Source organism: Pezoporus occidentalis, unplaced genomic scaffold (genome assembly GCF_034315485.1).
Source record: "Pezoporus occidentalis ecotype Australia unplaced genomic scaffold, CSIRO_AGI_Poc_V1 ctg7, whole genome shotgun sequence".
NCBI classification, from domain to species: domain Eukaryota; kingdom Metazoa; phylum Chordata; class Aves; order Psittaciformes; family Psittacidae; genus Pezoporus; species Pezoporus occidentalis.
In genome coordinates, this window is record NW_026916052.1 from 10,215,325 (window position 1) to 10,231,066 (window position 15,742).

General features: G+C 39.3%; 1 protein-coding gene across 1 annotated transcript in view; it reads left to right on the plus strand.

The window, feature by feature from the left end:
* Positions 1 to 15,742, plus strand: part of UST (uronyl 2-sulfotransferase) — a 169,740-nt gene that overhangs the window by 103,666 nt on the left and 50,332 nt on the right. The window contains exon 5 of the mRNA XM_062641961.1: positions 6,044 to 6,197. Within this exon, the coding sequence (XP_062497945.1) occupies positions 6,044 to 6,197 (154 nt within the window). The remainder of the gene's footprint in view (positions 1 to 6,043; positions 6,198 to 15,742) is intronic.

The window sequence follows — 15,742 nt, forward strand, 5'->3', positions numbered from 1 at the left end:
GACAGCTGTAAACACACATGATATTCTTGGTAAATGTATTCATATGAGAAGCTGAATAAGCAGTGCCAAGTGCATTGCAACATCCTTTTGATGTTTGATGGATTGAGTGCGCCCTCAGCAAGTTTGCCAATGACACCAAGCTGTGTGGTTCGGTTGATACGCTGGAGGGAAGGAATGCCATCCAGAGGGACCTTGACACGCTTGTGAGGTGGGCTGATGCCAACCTTATGAAGTTGCCAACCATGCCAAGTGCAAGGTCCTACACCTGGGTCGGAGCAATCCCAGGCACAGCTACAGGTTGGGCAGAGAAGAGATTCAGAGCAGCCCTGCGGAGAAGGACTTGGGGGTGTTGGTCGATGAGAAAATGAACATGAGCCGGCTGCAGTGTGCGCTTGCAGCCCAGAAAGCCAACCGTATCCTGGGCTGCATTAAAAGGAGCGTGACCAGCAGGTTGAAGGAGGTGATCCTGCCCCTCTACTCTGCTCTTGTGAGACCTCACCTGGAGTATTGTGTGCAGTTCTGGTGTCCTCAACATAAAAAGGACATGGAACTGTTGGAACAAGTCCAGAGAAGGCCCACGAGGATGATCAGGGGCCTGGAGCACCTCCCGTATGAAGACAGGCTGAGGAAGTTGGGGCTGTTGAGCCTGGAGAAGAGAAGGCTGCGTGGAGACCTCATAGCAGCCTTCCAGTATCTGAAGGGGGCCTATAGGGATGCTGGGGAGGGACTCTTCATTAGAGACTGTAGTGACAGGACAAGGGGTAATGGGTTAAAACTTAAACAGGGGAAGTTTAGGTTGGATATAAGGAGGAAATTCTTTCCTGTTAGGGTGGTGAGGCACTGGAATGGGTTGCCCAGGGAAGTTGTGAATGCTCCATCCCTGGCAGTGTTCAAGGCCAGGTTGGACGAGGCCTTGGGTGATATGATTTAGCGTAAGGTGTCCCTGCCCACAGCAGGGAGGTTGGAACTAGATGATCTTAAGGTCCTTTCCAACCCTAACGATTCTATGATTCTATGATTCTGTGATTTGCATTATAACCTTCCTAAGAAGTCAAGCCTCAAGATTTTATGTGAACATAACTATCTCAGCTAAATGAGTGGTTTCATCCAGTTTTGAAGATGTATCTTTTCTACACACCATGTTTGTTGATTTAATACTTCCTAAAGAGCTGCATCAGCTGTTCTACTATTTGCTGGAAATTTGTTACAATAATTTGTAATCAGCTTTTTGTTCCTCTGTATAATGTGCAACATTTGCATTTCTGAATTACAATGAAATGTTAATGAGGGGTCCAGAGAGATCCTGAGCCAGACTTCTGGAAAGTCTTGGAAAAAAGGTATCTAGAATTAAGTGATTTTAAATAATGCAGAGTTTGACTATAGCTGTTGTTAGTGCTTTGTGGAGAATTAGTGTTTTCTCTCCTACTTATTTCTGGCTGTAACTTTGCATTACATGAAGGGAAACACAATTAGTATTACCTTCTCAAGGGTTGCCTTTGCCTGAGTTGGGGATGTTATACAGACCCTGTCAGGATTTGTATCAGTGCTGATGCTGTTAATTGTGAATTTATATATTAAACTACTTTCATATTCTCAGCATAATGAAAGGCATAGGGGAAAAAAATCCCACCTTGTTGTTTAGCATTCCCGAGTGTAAAAGACTGACAGAAATACAACATTAAATATTCTGAGATTCACAGGATAGTGAAATAGGCAGTACCTCAGCCTGCTTCTCTGGATATTTTTGCAGCTCAGCCTTGAAGAGAGTCACTGGAGTATCCCAGCATTGCCTGGTGCCTTGTGTGCAGAATAGGGTTGCTTTGCCCCAAGTGCATGCAAGTTCGACAAGTTATAGTATCTTTTAATTTTAAGGTACCTTTTTCAGAAGACAGATTTTGATGTAAGTGCATCTTATTTCAGTCCTGAAAAGGTGAAAGTTGTATGTTAGTGCTTTTGCGTGACTTCCTCGTGAAGCTGTGGTGCAGAGCAGGAAATGGAGGTGTAACGTAATTGATGAGTAAAGCTTGCTGGGCAATTGTGTTCTCAGCATGTGATTCTGATCTGTATGAAGCTGTAGAAGCAAATTGTGCTGCCTTTCTAAGAAGGACACAATATGCTTGTCCCTGTTAATATTAGATGACTGTCAGTTCTTGTTTGTTTCTGTTACATTGAGTTTCTAGCAACTCCCTCACTTGTTTAAGGGAAGATACTTTACATTAAAAGAGTAAAAGACAGCCCAAGTTCTTTCAGAGAATAGGTTAGGAGTTGTCATTTCCTCAAGGAGTATTGTTTGCTTGCAGGGACAAAGAAGCCTGCTTCTGCTTGTGCAAAGGGTTTTGTGCTGAACAGAAATACAGCAGCCTCCAGCAGTGAAGTGAAATGAAAAATAACAGGAACTGAGAGATCCTCCATTCTAAAGCCAAGCAAATCACTTTAGTTGATTAAAAAAAAATGAAACCATGTAAATCATGTAAATCATACAATTGGAATTCATCAGAGACATTTTTCTAAGGGGCAGACTTGCAATATCTGTCATACCTCTCTTTTTTGTTTCCTTTTATTAAAAAAAGGATGGAGAAATGCATTATTAATGAACCTAAATATCATTGATTGAAGCCTGTAAATAGTCTAGTTATTTTGATGGGCGCTCCAAAAATATACTTGTCACAGCAGAGCAGTTAAAACTAATGGGATTTAATAGTATATACTGAATAAATCAGGAGAAATTAAATACAGGAAAAGGACTGCAGAAGATCTGTGGATACATTTTCAGTGCTTCTCTGAAATGGCGGTGTCCTGGCCCACTCTACCCAGTAGCGATGTGCTGCTGGCCATGAGAATGATCAGGTACATTTATCATGCAGAATGAAGTCTTGATCCCACTCAGAGAAGGTAAGCATTCTGCTCAGGCCTAGAAAAATATGATCATATCCCTTTTTGAATCCTTCACAATAGGTATCTGAGTATAAATAAGGTGACATGATGTATAATGAGAGCACAATGTGTTATCTGCAAGAGCACTTTCATGTGGGTGTTGTTAATTTGAGAAGTTTCACTCTGGAAAGCTAAGTAATATTTAATATGTTGTGATTGATAGGTACCTAAAAATATGCTGAACATACTTGAACAAATGGAGCATTGATTTGCCCTTTTCTCTCTCTAAATAGCTTACGGTTATTGATTTCAGGGGGTTTTTTTTAACCAGGAGGATTTTTTATGCCATGCGAGTGCTGCTTAGCTTCCATAAAAAAGTCTCAGTGTAGTCCATAGAAACAAATGGTTGGAATTTGAAGTATTAAAAACCATGCTTAAAAAAAAAATACAGATTTGAGTAAGAGCCAGAACAGACTTAATTTCTCTGAAAACTCCCTGCTTGTTGCCTGATGGAGCAATTGAAGCTCCAGGCTATATACCAGGCTGGTTACAGAGTGCAGGAAATCAGACATTCGAGCTGCCCTGTGTTTTGAGGGGGACACACTCTCCATTTCAGAAATAAGAAGTTCCTCTGTAGCAATTTTGTGAAAGAGTGACCTCCCATCTGAGCTGCCCTCTTGGGACAGACGAGCTTGCATGTGCCTGTTCTCAGAGCTGTTGGTGATGAATTTGCAGTTCACATGTTCAGGGACATGACCTTACCAGCAAAAGGCTGGGCTGTGACACTTTGGTGGCTTGGTTATGCAATCTGACCCCTCCTTTCACTTCAGAAAAGACAATATGTGTTGAATGTTTCGATCTAGACAACTAATAGCTGTCTGCTTCTGATTTTTGTCTCTTCAGACAGGCATTTAAGCTTAGTGTTCTCTACAAACCCTGGGGCAGGATATCCTTTCTCTTTGCTTCTCTGAATCTTGTTATCTTTATGTATCTTAAGACGACTTGCTGCTGTCATCACTTCTTACTGTCTCCATTGCTTCCCCTTTTCTTTGTACTTCACTCTCTTCTGTCTTTAGATTATTGCTGATCTTTATCAAGCAATAGGAAGATAATGTGTTTGGTAATTTAGGTGCAACTTCTTCTTGCCAGCAGTTTCAACTGAAAAATATAGTTTTCATGGCTACCAGCAATGGCATTCACCAAAAGCTTTCTGCTTGAATAAATATTGTCAAAGCTTCATGGCCTCATTGTCCTATGGTATTCACAGGAATGCCTTTCTTTAATGTAGGTTTTATTTCTGCATAATGACGAAAACCAGCAAAAATAATCTCAGAGAAGAGTTCAGGGTACTGAATTCAGGATACTTCCCTTGCACACCCATGTCCAAACTGGGCTATGTACTAATCAGGAAGAAAGGAGCATCTGCCTTTTTAATTGGATTGGTTTAAAGTTTTATGCTGTCTGTGCAATTTCAAATTATGGCAATGATCCTGCAACACTGAGGTCAAGGAAATTACTGATATGCATCATTACTCATGGGACAAGCCTTTGCAGACTCTACTTAGTGGTCTGGGGAATCATGCAGACTAAAACTCAACTTGAAACTGTGGGATTTTTTTTTCTTTTGTCTTTTACTAGAACTCATATTTTTTAACAATTTTGCTGGCTATTTAATATTTATGAGGAGACCTACTCTTTTATTATACATATTCAATTATTCATCTGGCTCAAAAGATGTAGAGAAGCCAAGAGGGTTTTGGTTTTTTTTTAATACAAAGGATGTCTTCAGTTTTCTCTCTTCTCATCTAATATTTTACATTTTGAAGGAAAATATATAAATTGTGACCATAAAATCATCAGAACCGCATTTAAATCATTAAATGTGGCTATGTCCTCAAGCTTCCAAAATTAAACCACAAACTAGTGCTTAAGAATTGTCCTCCTGAGTTGGAGAAACAGAAGGGAGAAATATAATTCATATTCTTAGGCAAATTCCAAGTAGAATTTATCCTATGAAATTCTTAATCCAAAAAGTTTTTATTTTGTTCTTTATCTCTCCCAGCATCTGTAGTTCATAAGTCTGTTCCATAGCATAAATGTCCATTGTCAGTTTTGACCACAGAAGAGAGTAAGCAACTTTCATTTTTTCCCCGTTCTTCTGATGCTGTGTATTGATACAAAATATGCAGTTAAAATATTTTTAATACTGTGAAAATACAGTATAATCACAAGCCTCCTCAAGCTCCTTTTCCCTCCGTTCGTCTCTTTTTATCCTACCTGTTAAACAGAAAATGTTTGTCATAAATTACCAGGAGGAGGTGTACAAGAGGGTAAAGTCAGACTGATGAGATTGCTCTGGTTTATCTTTTCATATCTAAATTGCAGGTACCTGTGCCACATTTTGCGGAGCCTGGTCACACCTGGTTTTATCTTTCCTTTTCATTGGACTTGCTTGTACTTGAAATAGATGCATAATTTCTTTTTTGAAGCACGTTTTTATATTGACTTCCAAAAAAACACCTTTATGCAGAGCAGTACAAGGATAAGGTGATGTGTAACCACAAAATAACCTCAAATCCAGCTGGTGGTGCAAGCTGGGGGTGAGGGGAGGAAGATCTGCACAAGTTCCAGCAAATATAAAGGTGGAAATATCATACATATCTGTCAGTTCATCCAAAGGAAGCCTTTTGAGATAGGCTTGAATGTTGCAAAATCCTTTGCACTTACTGTACAGGTGAAGGTGATCCAAGGCTGCCTTATGGCAGTTTGTGTTAGCCATTGCCTGCTCTGACATAACTTCCTAGATGAGAAACGTGTTGACAAAAAGTACCCATTCCCGGATTGAGCTGCAGAAGGTTCTTCATCTGAAAACATCAAGGAGAAAACTCAAGAGGCTGATCTATTGACACAGTGCAAAAAATGGTCTTAAACAAGAATTTCTGTACTACATACATAGCTTAATGTGACACCATATTTACTGTCCATCTGAAAGAGGTCTTGCATGCTTTTACAAAGTTTTGGTAACTACTGGTAAGCCTCTCAGTTTCTGTTCTAATCTTGTGAAAGCTCTGAGCTTGTGTAGAGAGTAATCTGAAGACATTCAGATAAAAGATGGGTACATGTGCCGGTGTGAAATCTGATGAGATTGACCCATTTTATTTCCCGCCAGGTTTGGAGGAGACCAGCCAGTGTACATCAATATCATTAGAGATCCTGTCAGTCGGTTTTTATCCAATTATTTTTTTCGACGTTTTGGAGACTGGAGAGGAGAACAGAATCACATGATCCGTACCCCCAGCATGAGGCAGGAGGAAAGATATCTGGTATGTTTAAATAAAAGGCTCTTATTGCCTATTTCCCATCATCACATAATGCTGATATTAAGATGCTTGAAAACATGGGAGACTGAAGCATCTTGCATTTTTTCCTCTGTCTTTGTCTTGCCTGGTCCTTCATTTTTGTTCAGCTTTAGTATGAATTCAGTGATTTGGTTTCATCTTGTATAAGCTGACAGGAAGTCGTGGATTGCAACCATTGAATGATCCTTTCACCGAGCTGGATAACTACACATTATATAGTGTTTAGGCATAGTAATTCTGCCTGTTTATCACTGTGAATATTCAGACAAATTTTTAGGTTGGAACTATATCTGTAACACTGCGGCCTCAGGGGAGATTTGGGAAATGGAGCAATTTAGGGAGTCCAAGCCTCTAATGCTCTTGCTGGTAAGTTGAGCATTGTGTTTTTATACTAGGGCTCTGATCCCAGTTCTTGGTTTGGTTTTGTTGCCTTTTTTGTATTAAGAAGGTGGCAGTAATGCTGGATGAGCTGTTCTTAAGTTTTAATTTTGTGTAACTGCTGAACTGTCGTAACACCCATCCAGCCATTGTCACAGACCAAGGTCCTGTGGCAGTAGGTATTCTGTAAATGCTGAATGAGAAACAAGTTAGGGAGGTGGTCAGTGTGTTTTAATACTGGTCTCTTTGCATGCACATCAAAACCTTCCTAAGACAGCAAAATGTTGGAATTAATTCTTACCCTCTTTATAACGGAGATCCAGTTTGATTAGACTCAGCCTTCAGCCACACTTGAACCTGCAGAAGGTTCAGTGACGCAGCAGTGACAGGACAGCTTGATGGTCTGCTATGAGATGTTGCAGGCCAGACATCAAAACCATAGAGAGCTGTGTCTTTTGGATAAGAGCGAGAGGAAGTTTTGATGATGTTTTGGGGGGGCAGTAGAGTACAAGATGTGGTGTGGATGAGCTGGAGAGAGCACAGCTCTGAATGACTGCCATACAACACATTTTAGTTCTAGCGGGGGTCAGATGGATCCAGGGAAGGCTGGGGTTTGTTTTTTTTTCATATGACAGGGCTATGCTGATTTATTTTTTACTTTACTACTGTTGTTTGTCATGCAAAGCCCTGTGAACAGATAAGCTTATAGATTATGTAAAATTGAAGGCGGGGGGTGGGGGGTGGGCGTGGGGGTTGTGTGTGTGTGTATAGCTATAGCCTTGAACTTCAGTGATATCTGCTACACAGATATAAACTCCTTTCAGTAATGTTGTAAAGGGGTTTTTATTTGCTATATGTCTAGAGATACTGAAGAAGTCCCTATATCAGCTGAGCAGGTTTTGACATGCTCATGTGCAGTTGGAAGGCAGCCCCAAAAGCTTTGCATGCTTCGTACATGGACTTTTGTTCTGTCATCAGCGAATGGGACAGAGGGGCTGCAGAAGTGAATCTGTGGTGGGTTTTTTACTGCATTATTACTTTGTTAGTGCGGTCGTATTTTCTATGTTGAAAATGTTGAAAGGGAGTTGTACAGTATGTACTTCACTCTGAGTGCCTCTACTTCTCATTTGAAGTGGAGCATCCAGTCAGTGATTGACACTTCTCATGACTGAGTGACTCTGTAAAAGCTCAATTAATTCAGTACTGCCTGTGCGGTTTAAGATGTGGTATGTAAAGCCACTGAAATTCTACTTCTAGCAGAACTGAAATGAACAGATCAAATTCCTGTTGTTTGTGTTGGTTTAAAAGTTAATAGAAAGAAATCACCTTGCATTTTTGTTGTGATGTTCTTTAAGAAATTGCTTATATGCACATGCATGTATGTACACGTACAGTGAAAGGGAAATAAAAAGTGGTCACCTGAGGTCAGTAGTCATTTTCTTTAAAAGACAGTTTGTCTGTCTGAGGCACCATCAGCATCCTTTATCAAAACTACTTTGTATATCTATCCAAGAGTGCAGTACAGGCTGGGATCTGCCTGGCAGGGGCAGCTCTGTGCAAAAAGGAACTGAAGATCCTGGTGGACAATAAGCTCAGTAAGAGTAAACAATGTGAAGCTGAAGCAAAGAAAGCCAACAAGATGCTGGGTCACATTAATAAGGGCATCACCAACAGAGATAAAGATGTCATTATCGCACTGTACTCAGTGCTTGTCAGGCCATACCTGGAATACTGTGTTCAGTTTTTGTCCCTGCTATACAAAAAAGATGTGGAGAGGCTGGAGAGGGTCCAGAGAAGGTCATGAAGATCAAAGGACTGGGAAGCCTTCCTTACACCAGGAAGAAAGGCTGAGAGAAGTGGGTTTCTTTAGCCTAGAGAAAAGAAGGCTCAGGGAAGACCTTATCACCATGTTCCAGTATTTAAAGGGTGGATACAAAAGGATGGAGACTGTCTTTTTACAAGGAGTCACATGGGAAAGACAAGGGGTAATGGGCACAAATTATTCCTGGGGAGATTCTGATTGGACACCGGAGAAAAATTGTTCACAATGAGAATAATCAGCCATTGGAATAATCTCCATAGGGAAGTGGTGGATTCCCCAGTATTGAACACTTTTAAGATTCAGCTGGACTTGGTGCTGGGACATTTAGTCTAGGGCATGCTTTGCCAAGAAAGTTTGTGATCAGATGATCCTTGAGGTCCTTCCAACCTGGTATTCAATGATTCTATTTTTGCTTTTTTTGTTTTAAACTTCTCTGTTGGTAATTCAGCATTAGAATCTTGGAAACATTTGTGGAATCTGTCCTCCATCCCTCCTTGGCAGACTTCGGCTGTCACTTGCACTGTTTGAAGAGGGCATTTGCTTCTGTCACAGTAATGTATAGACCATCCGCCAGAGAAATTAATTTTAACAAAAGCCACTTATTCTGAATGTTAAGCATTTTTAAGAGCTGTGCTATCCAACCACGTAATAGATTGCATGACTGCATTTTAATCTTCCCCTCAGTGGTATAAGGAAATCTACTGGCATATATTTTAAAATTCAGGTAATGTATTTTGTGGAATGGTAGCTTCAGAAGCTGCTAAATCAGTTGCCTGATCCAGCTGTGAAGAAGGTAAGCAGCTGTTTTACCTTTGAGCATGAGCCTATATGGCCCTTTAGCACAGGACCGATGACTGGCCTGCTTTCTGGCCTCATACCTTTTGCAATTCTTCCCTAATTTTTTTCTTCTTTTTTTTTTTTTTTTTTAATTGCAAAATGCACCATAAGGCATTTATTTTCACAGGGGAGTATTTGAAGGATAAACTTAGATTTAGCATATTAAATAGTTTCTATATTGATCAAAGTTATTAAACCCGAGTCATTTGGGGTGAGGTATGCCTGACAGCAAGCAGGTATGTGAAAGCAGGGGGAGGATTTGAGAAGTTTTTACTTTTCTTCTTCCATCATGCCTCAGATCAATGGTTAGGGAAATACAAAACTGCTGATGGCTCCACAAACTTGAGCTCATCGCTGAAAAGTCTGAGAAGCCTCGTGTTGACAGCAGTTATAGATTTACAAGATGGACTGGTTTATGTGTGAGCTCCTGCTTGACCATCAGGTTGTGATACCATTAACAGAGGCATTCTCTTCCCTCAGTTCTGATCCTTAATAAAAAAAAAGGGTGTTGGAGAAAAAACACAACAACAGACTTGGAAGTCTTATAGTACCTTGGGTGCTGTTTTTTTAACTTTGAATATTTGGACTGCTGACATTGCAAAGGTCAGAAACAGAGACAGAAATTTCCATTGGTCACTGATCATTTGAAATTTTCTCTGAATAGAGCGTCAGGCTTTGACTCTGTTCAGAGAAAACAACCATTCATTTAGGAGTCAGATAAACTGGTTTAAATGTTTCGATAATGTCTGTGTTTACCAAAATTTAATTGAAAGCCAGGATAGAAAACAAGCCCTTTATTCATGAGTCAAATACGGCAGAGGCAGCTGCTGCAATGTGAGACTTTCCACCAGGATCAGCCAGCTCCTTGCCCTGATCCGGTGCTTTCTCTGCTGGAGTGAGTCACTGTCAGTCACCTAAAAAGATCACTTCCAAGCTCCCCAAAATGAATAGTGGCAACATGTTAGCATGGCATATGACAGAGAGGTGATGGTCTAAAACAGTGTCAAGAGTCACCCTACCTTATGGTCTTGTAAGGTAAATTCACAAAAGTTAATTTAAAGCTATCATAGTAAATATGTTTCAGGTTGAAGTGGAGTAAATATGCTTCAAGAAGGCAAGTAACCCCCTTATCAGCCCAGCTGTGGGTGCTGCTGGTATCAAGCAAAGGAAAAATACGCATCAGATGGTTGAGTTTAAGGCTTGAAAGTGCAGAAGGTGGGAAGCACTCCTGATAAAGGGACTACCATAAATATTTAAAAGGTTTGTATATAAAATTGTCCTTTCCAGGCTTGTTAGCAATTACCTAGTATTTACTACAACTGCAGTGTGAGAAGTCAAATATAAAAGGTATGTATGGGTTTTTCAGCTTTCCTTAATACTTGCTGAAACTTTGATCTAAGACAGCTAAGGCTGAGTGAGCATGTGAAACAGCATGGGATGTGTATTTTTGCCTGAATTGCAGGAAAAATGGTTATATGCGATTCTGTTCTCTCTTAGGCTCACAAATGGCATGGCTCCTAACTCACTCAAGTACAAGATCGAAAGATCTTTGAGGTAATCTGTCAGAAGAGTGAGGTTTTTTGTAAAAAAGATTGTTCATTAAATTAAGAACTTGTCACCTTCCTATAGGCCATTTTAGATTTTCATTATAATTAGTGGTTAAGTTTGCACTGCATCTCTGTCAGGCTCAGCATAGTCTTTCAACTTCATCTCTGAAAATAAATATGCTTTTCTCAGCTAAAAATAAAAACCATTCTAACAATATCCAGCTTCAGTTATGCTAAAGATTACTCATGCAAGTAATCCCACGAAGGAGCATCTGTCTTTTTGTCTCTTAAGTTAAATGTTAACATGTATGTTAGTAGTGTGTTAGGATTACTGCAAAGGAGGGCAAAAGACATCAGGGAAATTTCAAGCCAGATTTCTTATGGTACTAGCCACTCTTCTGTGGCAAAGATTGTCTTTTCTTCCTAAGTATTTAAACCAATGTTTAGGTTATTTCATAAAGTTCAAACAAAATTGTAGAAAAAGCTGGATGGTTAAACTGTTAAACTCATATGGAACGTGGTTTTGTGCTCCTGAATTTTGAGAATTTCCTTATATGACTTTTTTTTCATTAACGTAAGAACATTCACTAAATACATTGAACCAATTTTATTATTTATATCCCCAAATTTCTATCTATGATGAAAAACATGCTTTTATCAATTGCATTGGTTTTCTGACAGCAGCTAGCTCTCTTGGTTCCTGTCTTTATCTTTAAATAGAAATACTTAACCATGGCTAATTGTATTGTGAATTGTCACCAGCAGTAACACATGGAGCTTTCTCCTTCATGACTTACGTTTCTTGAACCTTTTCAGTCTGCCAGGGATGTGGCTTCCAGGAGAGACCATGGTATGGAGCCCATGCCTCCGTCTCTCCTGACTGTCACTCTCCTGAGTATTTTTCTATATAAAAAAGGCAGTGGGAGAGTTGCCTGCCTGCAGGTTTGGTGCAGGGGGGAGCAGAAGGTTCATTCTAGATGGGATTTTTCTGCTGCGGACCTCACAAGGGGCTACGTATGTCTGTTGATTGAACCTTGGAACTTTTAAGGAGATTCTGGTGAACTTGGTTAACATTGTTTATGTTGGAAATCTGAGGCATGCAGAGGTTAAAATGATTTGCCTGTGCCAGTGCAGTGCATGCCAGATATTAGGGAGTTTAATATATAAATAAAAAAGTACACTTTTTCTGTTACTGAGTTCTGAGCTGTAGTTAGAGACTAAACGTTTTATACACCCTCAGTGTTTTCCCTAACTTACCCCCATACATACTCATTTTACTCCCTGTGTTACATATCGGTGCTGAGAAGCTTTGAATTGGCCATTCGGTGTCCCACACCGTGTCCTGAGCTTTGCAGCTGTAGATGCGGTTTGAGCATCGCACAGTAGCATCAATCTCTGCACATGGGACCAGGCTGCCGAGAGGGCACTGCTGAAGCACAGCCACCTGTCAGCTGACCCAGTTAGAACAGTTTGCTGCTTCTTCCCTCTAATGAGTGCTTTTAATAGTCCCAGCTGTTCCCTTTTGCTGCATTAACTCTTCACAGCAACATTTCTGGGCCTTTTTTGGAACCCTTCATCTGCTGGGTGTGTTCTAAAGCACCATCTTTCCCTTAGATGCTCCCATTTTGTATTAATAATTTATTGAACCACAAAGTTAATGATAATTCATACCTTAGCTGGAGGGACTGATTAAACAGCTTATAGTATGTAGCGTTAAAGGAAATGTTTTCATGGCTGACATTAACTTTTCAGTGTCTTTAATTTGCAAACCAATATTTTTGAATGTTCCCCTCTGGAGTCTACATTCCAAACATTGAAGCATTATGCAATTATTCGAGAGCAAGAAAATGTGCCTTCCTGATCTGTTTTCATTTGCTAGCCTGAGTCAATTGCACATAGTAAATAAAGCGGTATACCATGGGTTAAGATTGCAGCACTAAAATCTTTCATGTAATTCATAGTACATATTGATAGCAAAGATAAAAAGATCTGGATTTTATTAACACCATGCTTTTATTTTAATGATACTATTTGTCCTGATATCACTACACCATTCTGTATTGCATTCCTTTTTGTGGAGGAAGGGTACAGGAAAACTACAATATTTTGCTTCAGAATGTAAAAGCATGAGGTATTTTTTCATGCAATATTGTACTGGTCTGAAAATTTCTGGCTGTTGCAAATGCTAGGAAGCCACATTAGAAACCAGAAGCCAAGTATCAGAAGAGTTCCACGCACCAAGTACTACAGTCTTAATTAAACTTAATATTACAGAGTCTTAGCACCACCAATAAGTAGTGTATGGTATTTAAGACATTGGTATATATAGAATTTATGTTCTTTTATTTAAGAACTTAGCTGTAGTAAGGTTAGAACAATGAACCTTCATTTTTATGGTGATTTTGCCAAGTTTGTTGTTTGTTCCTTTCTGAGTATATGAATAGAGGATAGCTCTTGTTCTCTTCTGTGATCTTTTTTGATGATGTGTTGTGTTAGCCTGAGAAACTGGTTTTCTTTAGCTTCTCTGTAGGAAGCTGTTGTTTTAGAGTGGAAAATCCAAGACACTGAACAAAGCCTTATATATTGATGCTGGCCCTCTAAGGCCGTATACACTGTATAAGAGAAGATGGTATGTCCGTGTTATATTTTCAGGAGATATATTTTTGGAGATGGAAACAGGAACAGAAAAAAGCGTTCTTGTGTAGCCCAGAGATAAGAGCCAGCCTTGCCTTCAGCGAAGGCTGCAAGGTGGTTTAATGGGGAGGGTCATCTTTATTTCACACAGAAAATGATGGGTTCTCAGCAGACTGTTACCAGTCAGGAATGAGGTCTTGTGTGTGCGGTGGATGGTTCGGCTATAGCATCAGCTTAGTTCTCAGTAGCAGTCAAAAAAAACAAAAGGCAAATCAGAAGCAACAGAGAAAAAAAAAACAAACAAAACAGAACCTCATTGTGTATAAATCCATAGGGTAGCTGCATTTTACTTCCTTCGTTTGACATTTGTGACCTCCCATTCCCAAAATGGGTTTTCAGGAACTGGAAAATACTCAGAAATGGTTAGGAGCAACAGTGAAAGAATGAAGTAATTCCCATATGAGGAAAGATGAAGATTAGGACTTTTCAGATGAGGAAAAAGTTAACAGGGGAAAAGATATGAGAAGGCATGTTTGCAGAAGGCATGGGAAAGTTGCATCAAGGATGATTGTTTGTGGGCTGTTTCAGTGCAAGACCTAGAAGATCCCAACTGGGATGGGCATTTGCCAGATCCAGGAAAAAGCAGAAACATGTGATGGTTTGAATAATGTGTAATTAAGCTGTGGAAGTCGTTGCTGACATTATTGTGGATAACAGTTTATATGTATTCAAAAAGGAAGCATTGTAAGAAATGTTTATTTACAGAGAGGGTGGTCAAACACTGGAACAGGCTTCCTAGAGAGGTGGTCTGTGCCCCAGGTCTGTCAGTGTTTAAGAGGCATTTGGACAGTGCACTTAATAATATGGGTTAACTTTTGGTCAGCCCTGAAGTAGTCCAGCAGTTGGACTAGATAATCACTGTAGGTCCCTTCCAACTGAAATATTCTGTTTTACTCTATTCTACTTGAAGAGTAAATATGTAGCCATTACAGGCTACTAGTTGCCAAGGCGAGATCTCTTTATCAGAAAATCCTGCATACCTGTAAGTATATAGATTAGGTAAGTGTGCAGAAAAGGGTCCTGTGCATACAGTAGATGTTCCTCATAGCCCATACTGACTTTCTGAAATTAGGCACTACTCTGGGTAACTCAAAAGCAAACTTTGTAATTACATGCTTGCAAATGAATTCTGCTACTAGGTAATTTATGTAAGATAGTTACCATTATAGACATCTTCAGTTGCATCTATTGTATTTTGACTTTAAAGTAATCAAGTCTTCTTGTGTTTATGCTGTAATGGCTAAAATTTTGTTTTCTTACAGATCTGCCTATCAAATGAATTTTTGTAATTTCCAAACTGATGCTGAAGCTCTCAATTGTTAACACTGTCATGACTATTACCAAATTTATCTTCAACAGCTAAGAGATAAATACATTTAAAGTGTGAAATATATCTATAAATTTACACTATGCACTGCTAATAGTAAAGGTACCAAAACAAAAAATGTGGAAAAAAATTAATATAGTGGGTTTAAACATTTTCTTCAGTGCTTTCTGGAAAGTAGAAGTCTCCTGGTACATCCTGGTACATTTTCTATGTACAGTAGTTTCAGTATGGATAAGTTTCAGGGTTTTTGATAATTTCTGTCAGTCTCCATAAAATATAGCCTCCTGCTGTATTTTGTTAATGTTAAAGGAACAGGAAGACACATCTAAAGAGGCAACACTTAAATGGTTCCCAGTAAGTGATGGCTTAATGAATACTAGCTGGCAAGTAACCATTGCAGGTAATGGAAACAAAAGAATCTGTGTGAATCTTCAGTGCATAGTCCAACATTTTGTGTGTTGTGAAGCTGGAGAGTAGTCTTTAGTAGTCATCATGGAAAAATAATTATTGATACTTCGTTTAAAGTTGGAATAGAATGAGTTTAGAACTGCAGTATTTTATCATTCAGAAGAAAAAGAATGCCTCCAATTTCCATTTCTGTTAGTATAATTTCTAAAATTAATGTTTTTAATGTTACATTTTATACACGACCTAAATAACAGAGGTGGGACATTGACCAGCAAATACTCTGTTTTAAAAATAAATATGTGTGTATATTTAGAAGTCTGACTTCTTGAAATGTTTAGTATTGTATTCCTGTTTAATTAAAAAATGCCTTGGAAGTCTTGTCTAAAGAAATTGATGTAGCCTTCCCTAGAAAACCCTACTGAATTCCCTCCTAAGTACACTGCTTGCTAGAAGTAGACCTGTTTCCTGGTTGCTTTATGCTTTAACCATCTTAAAT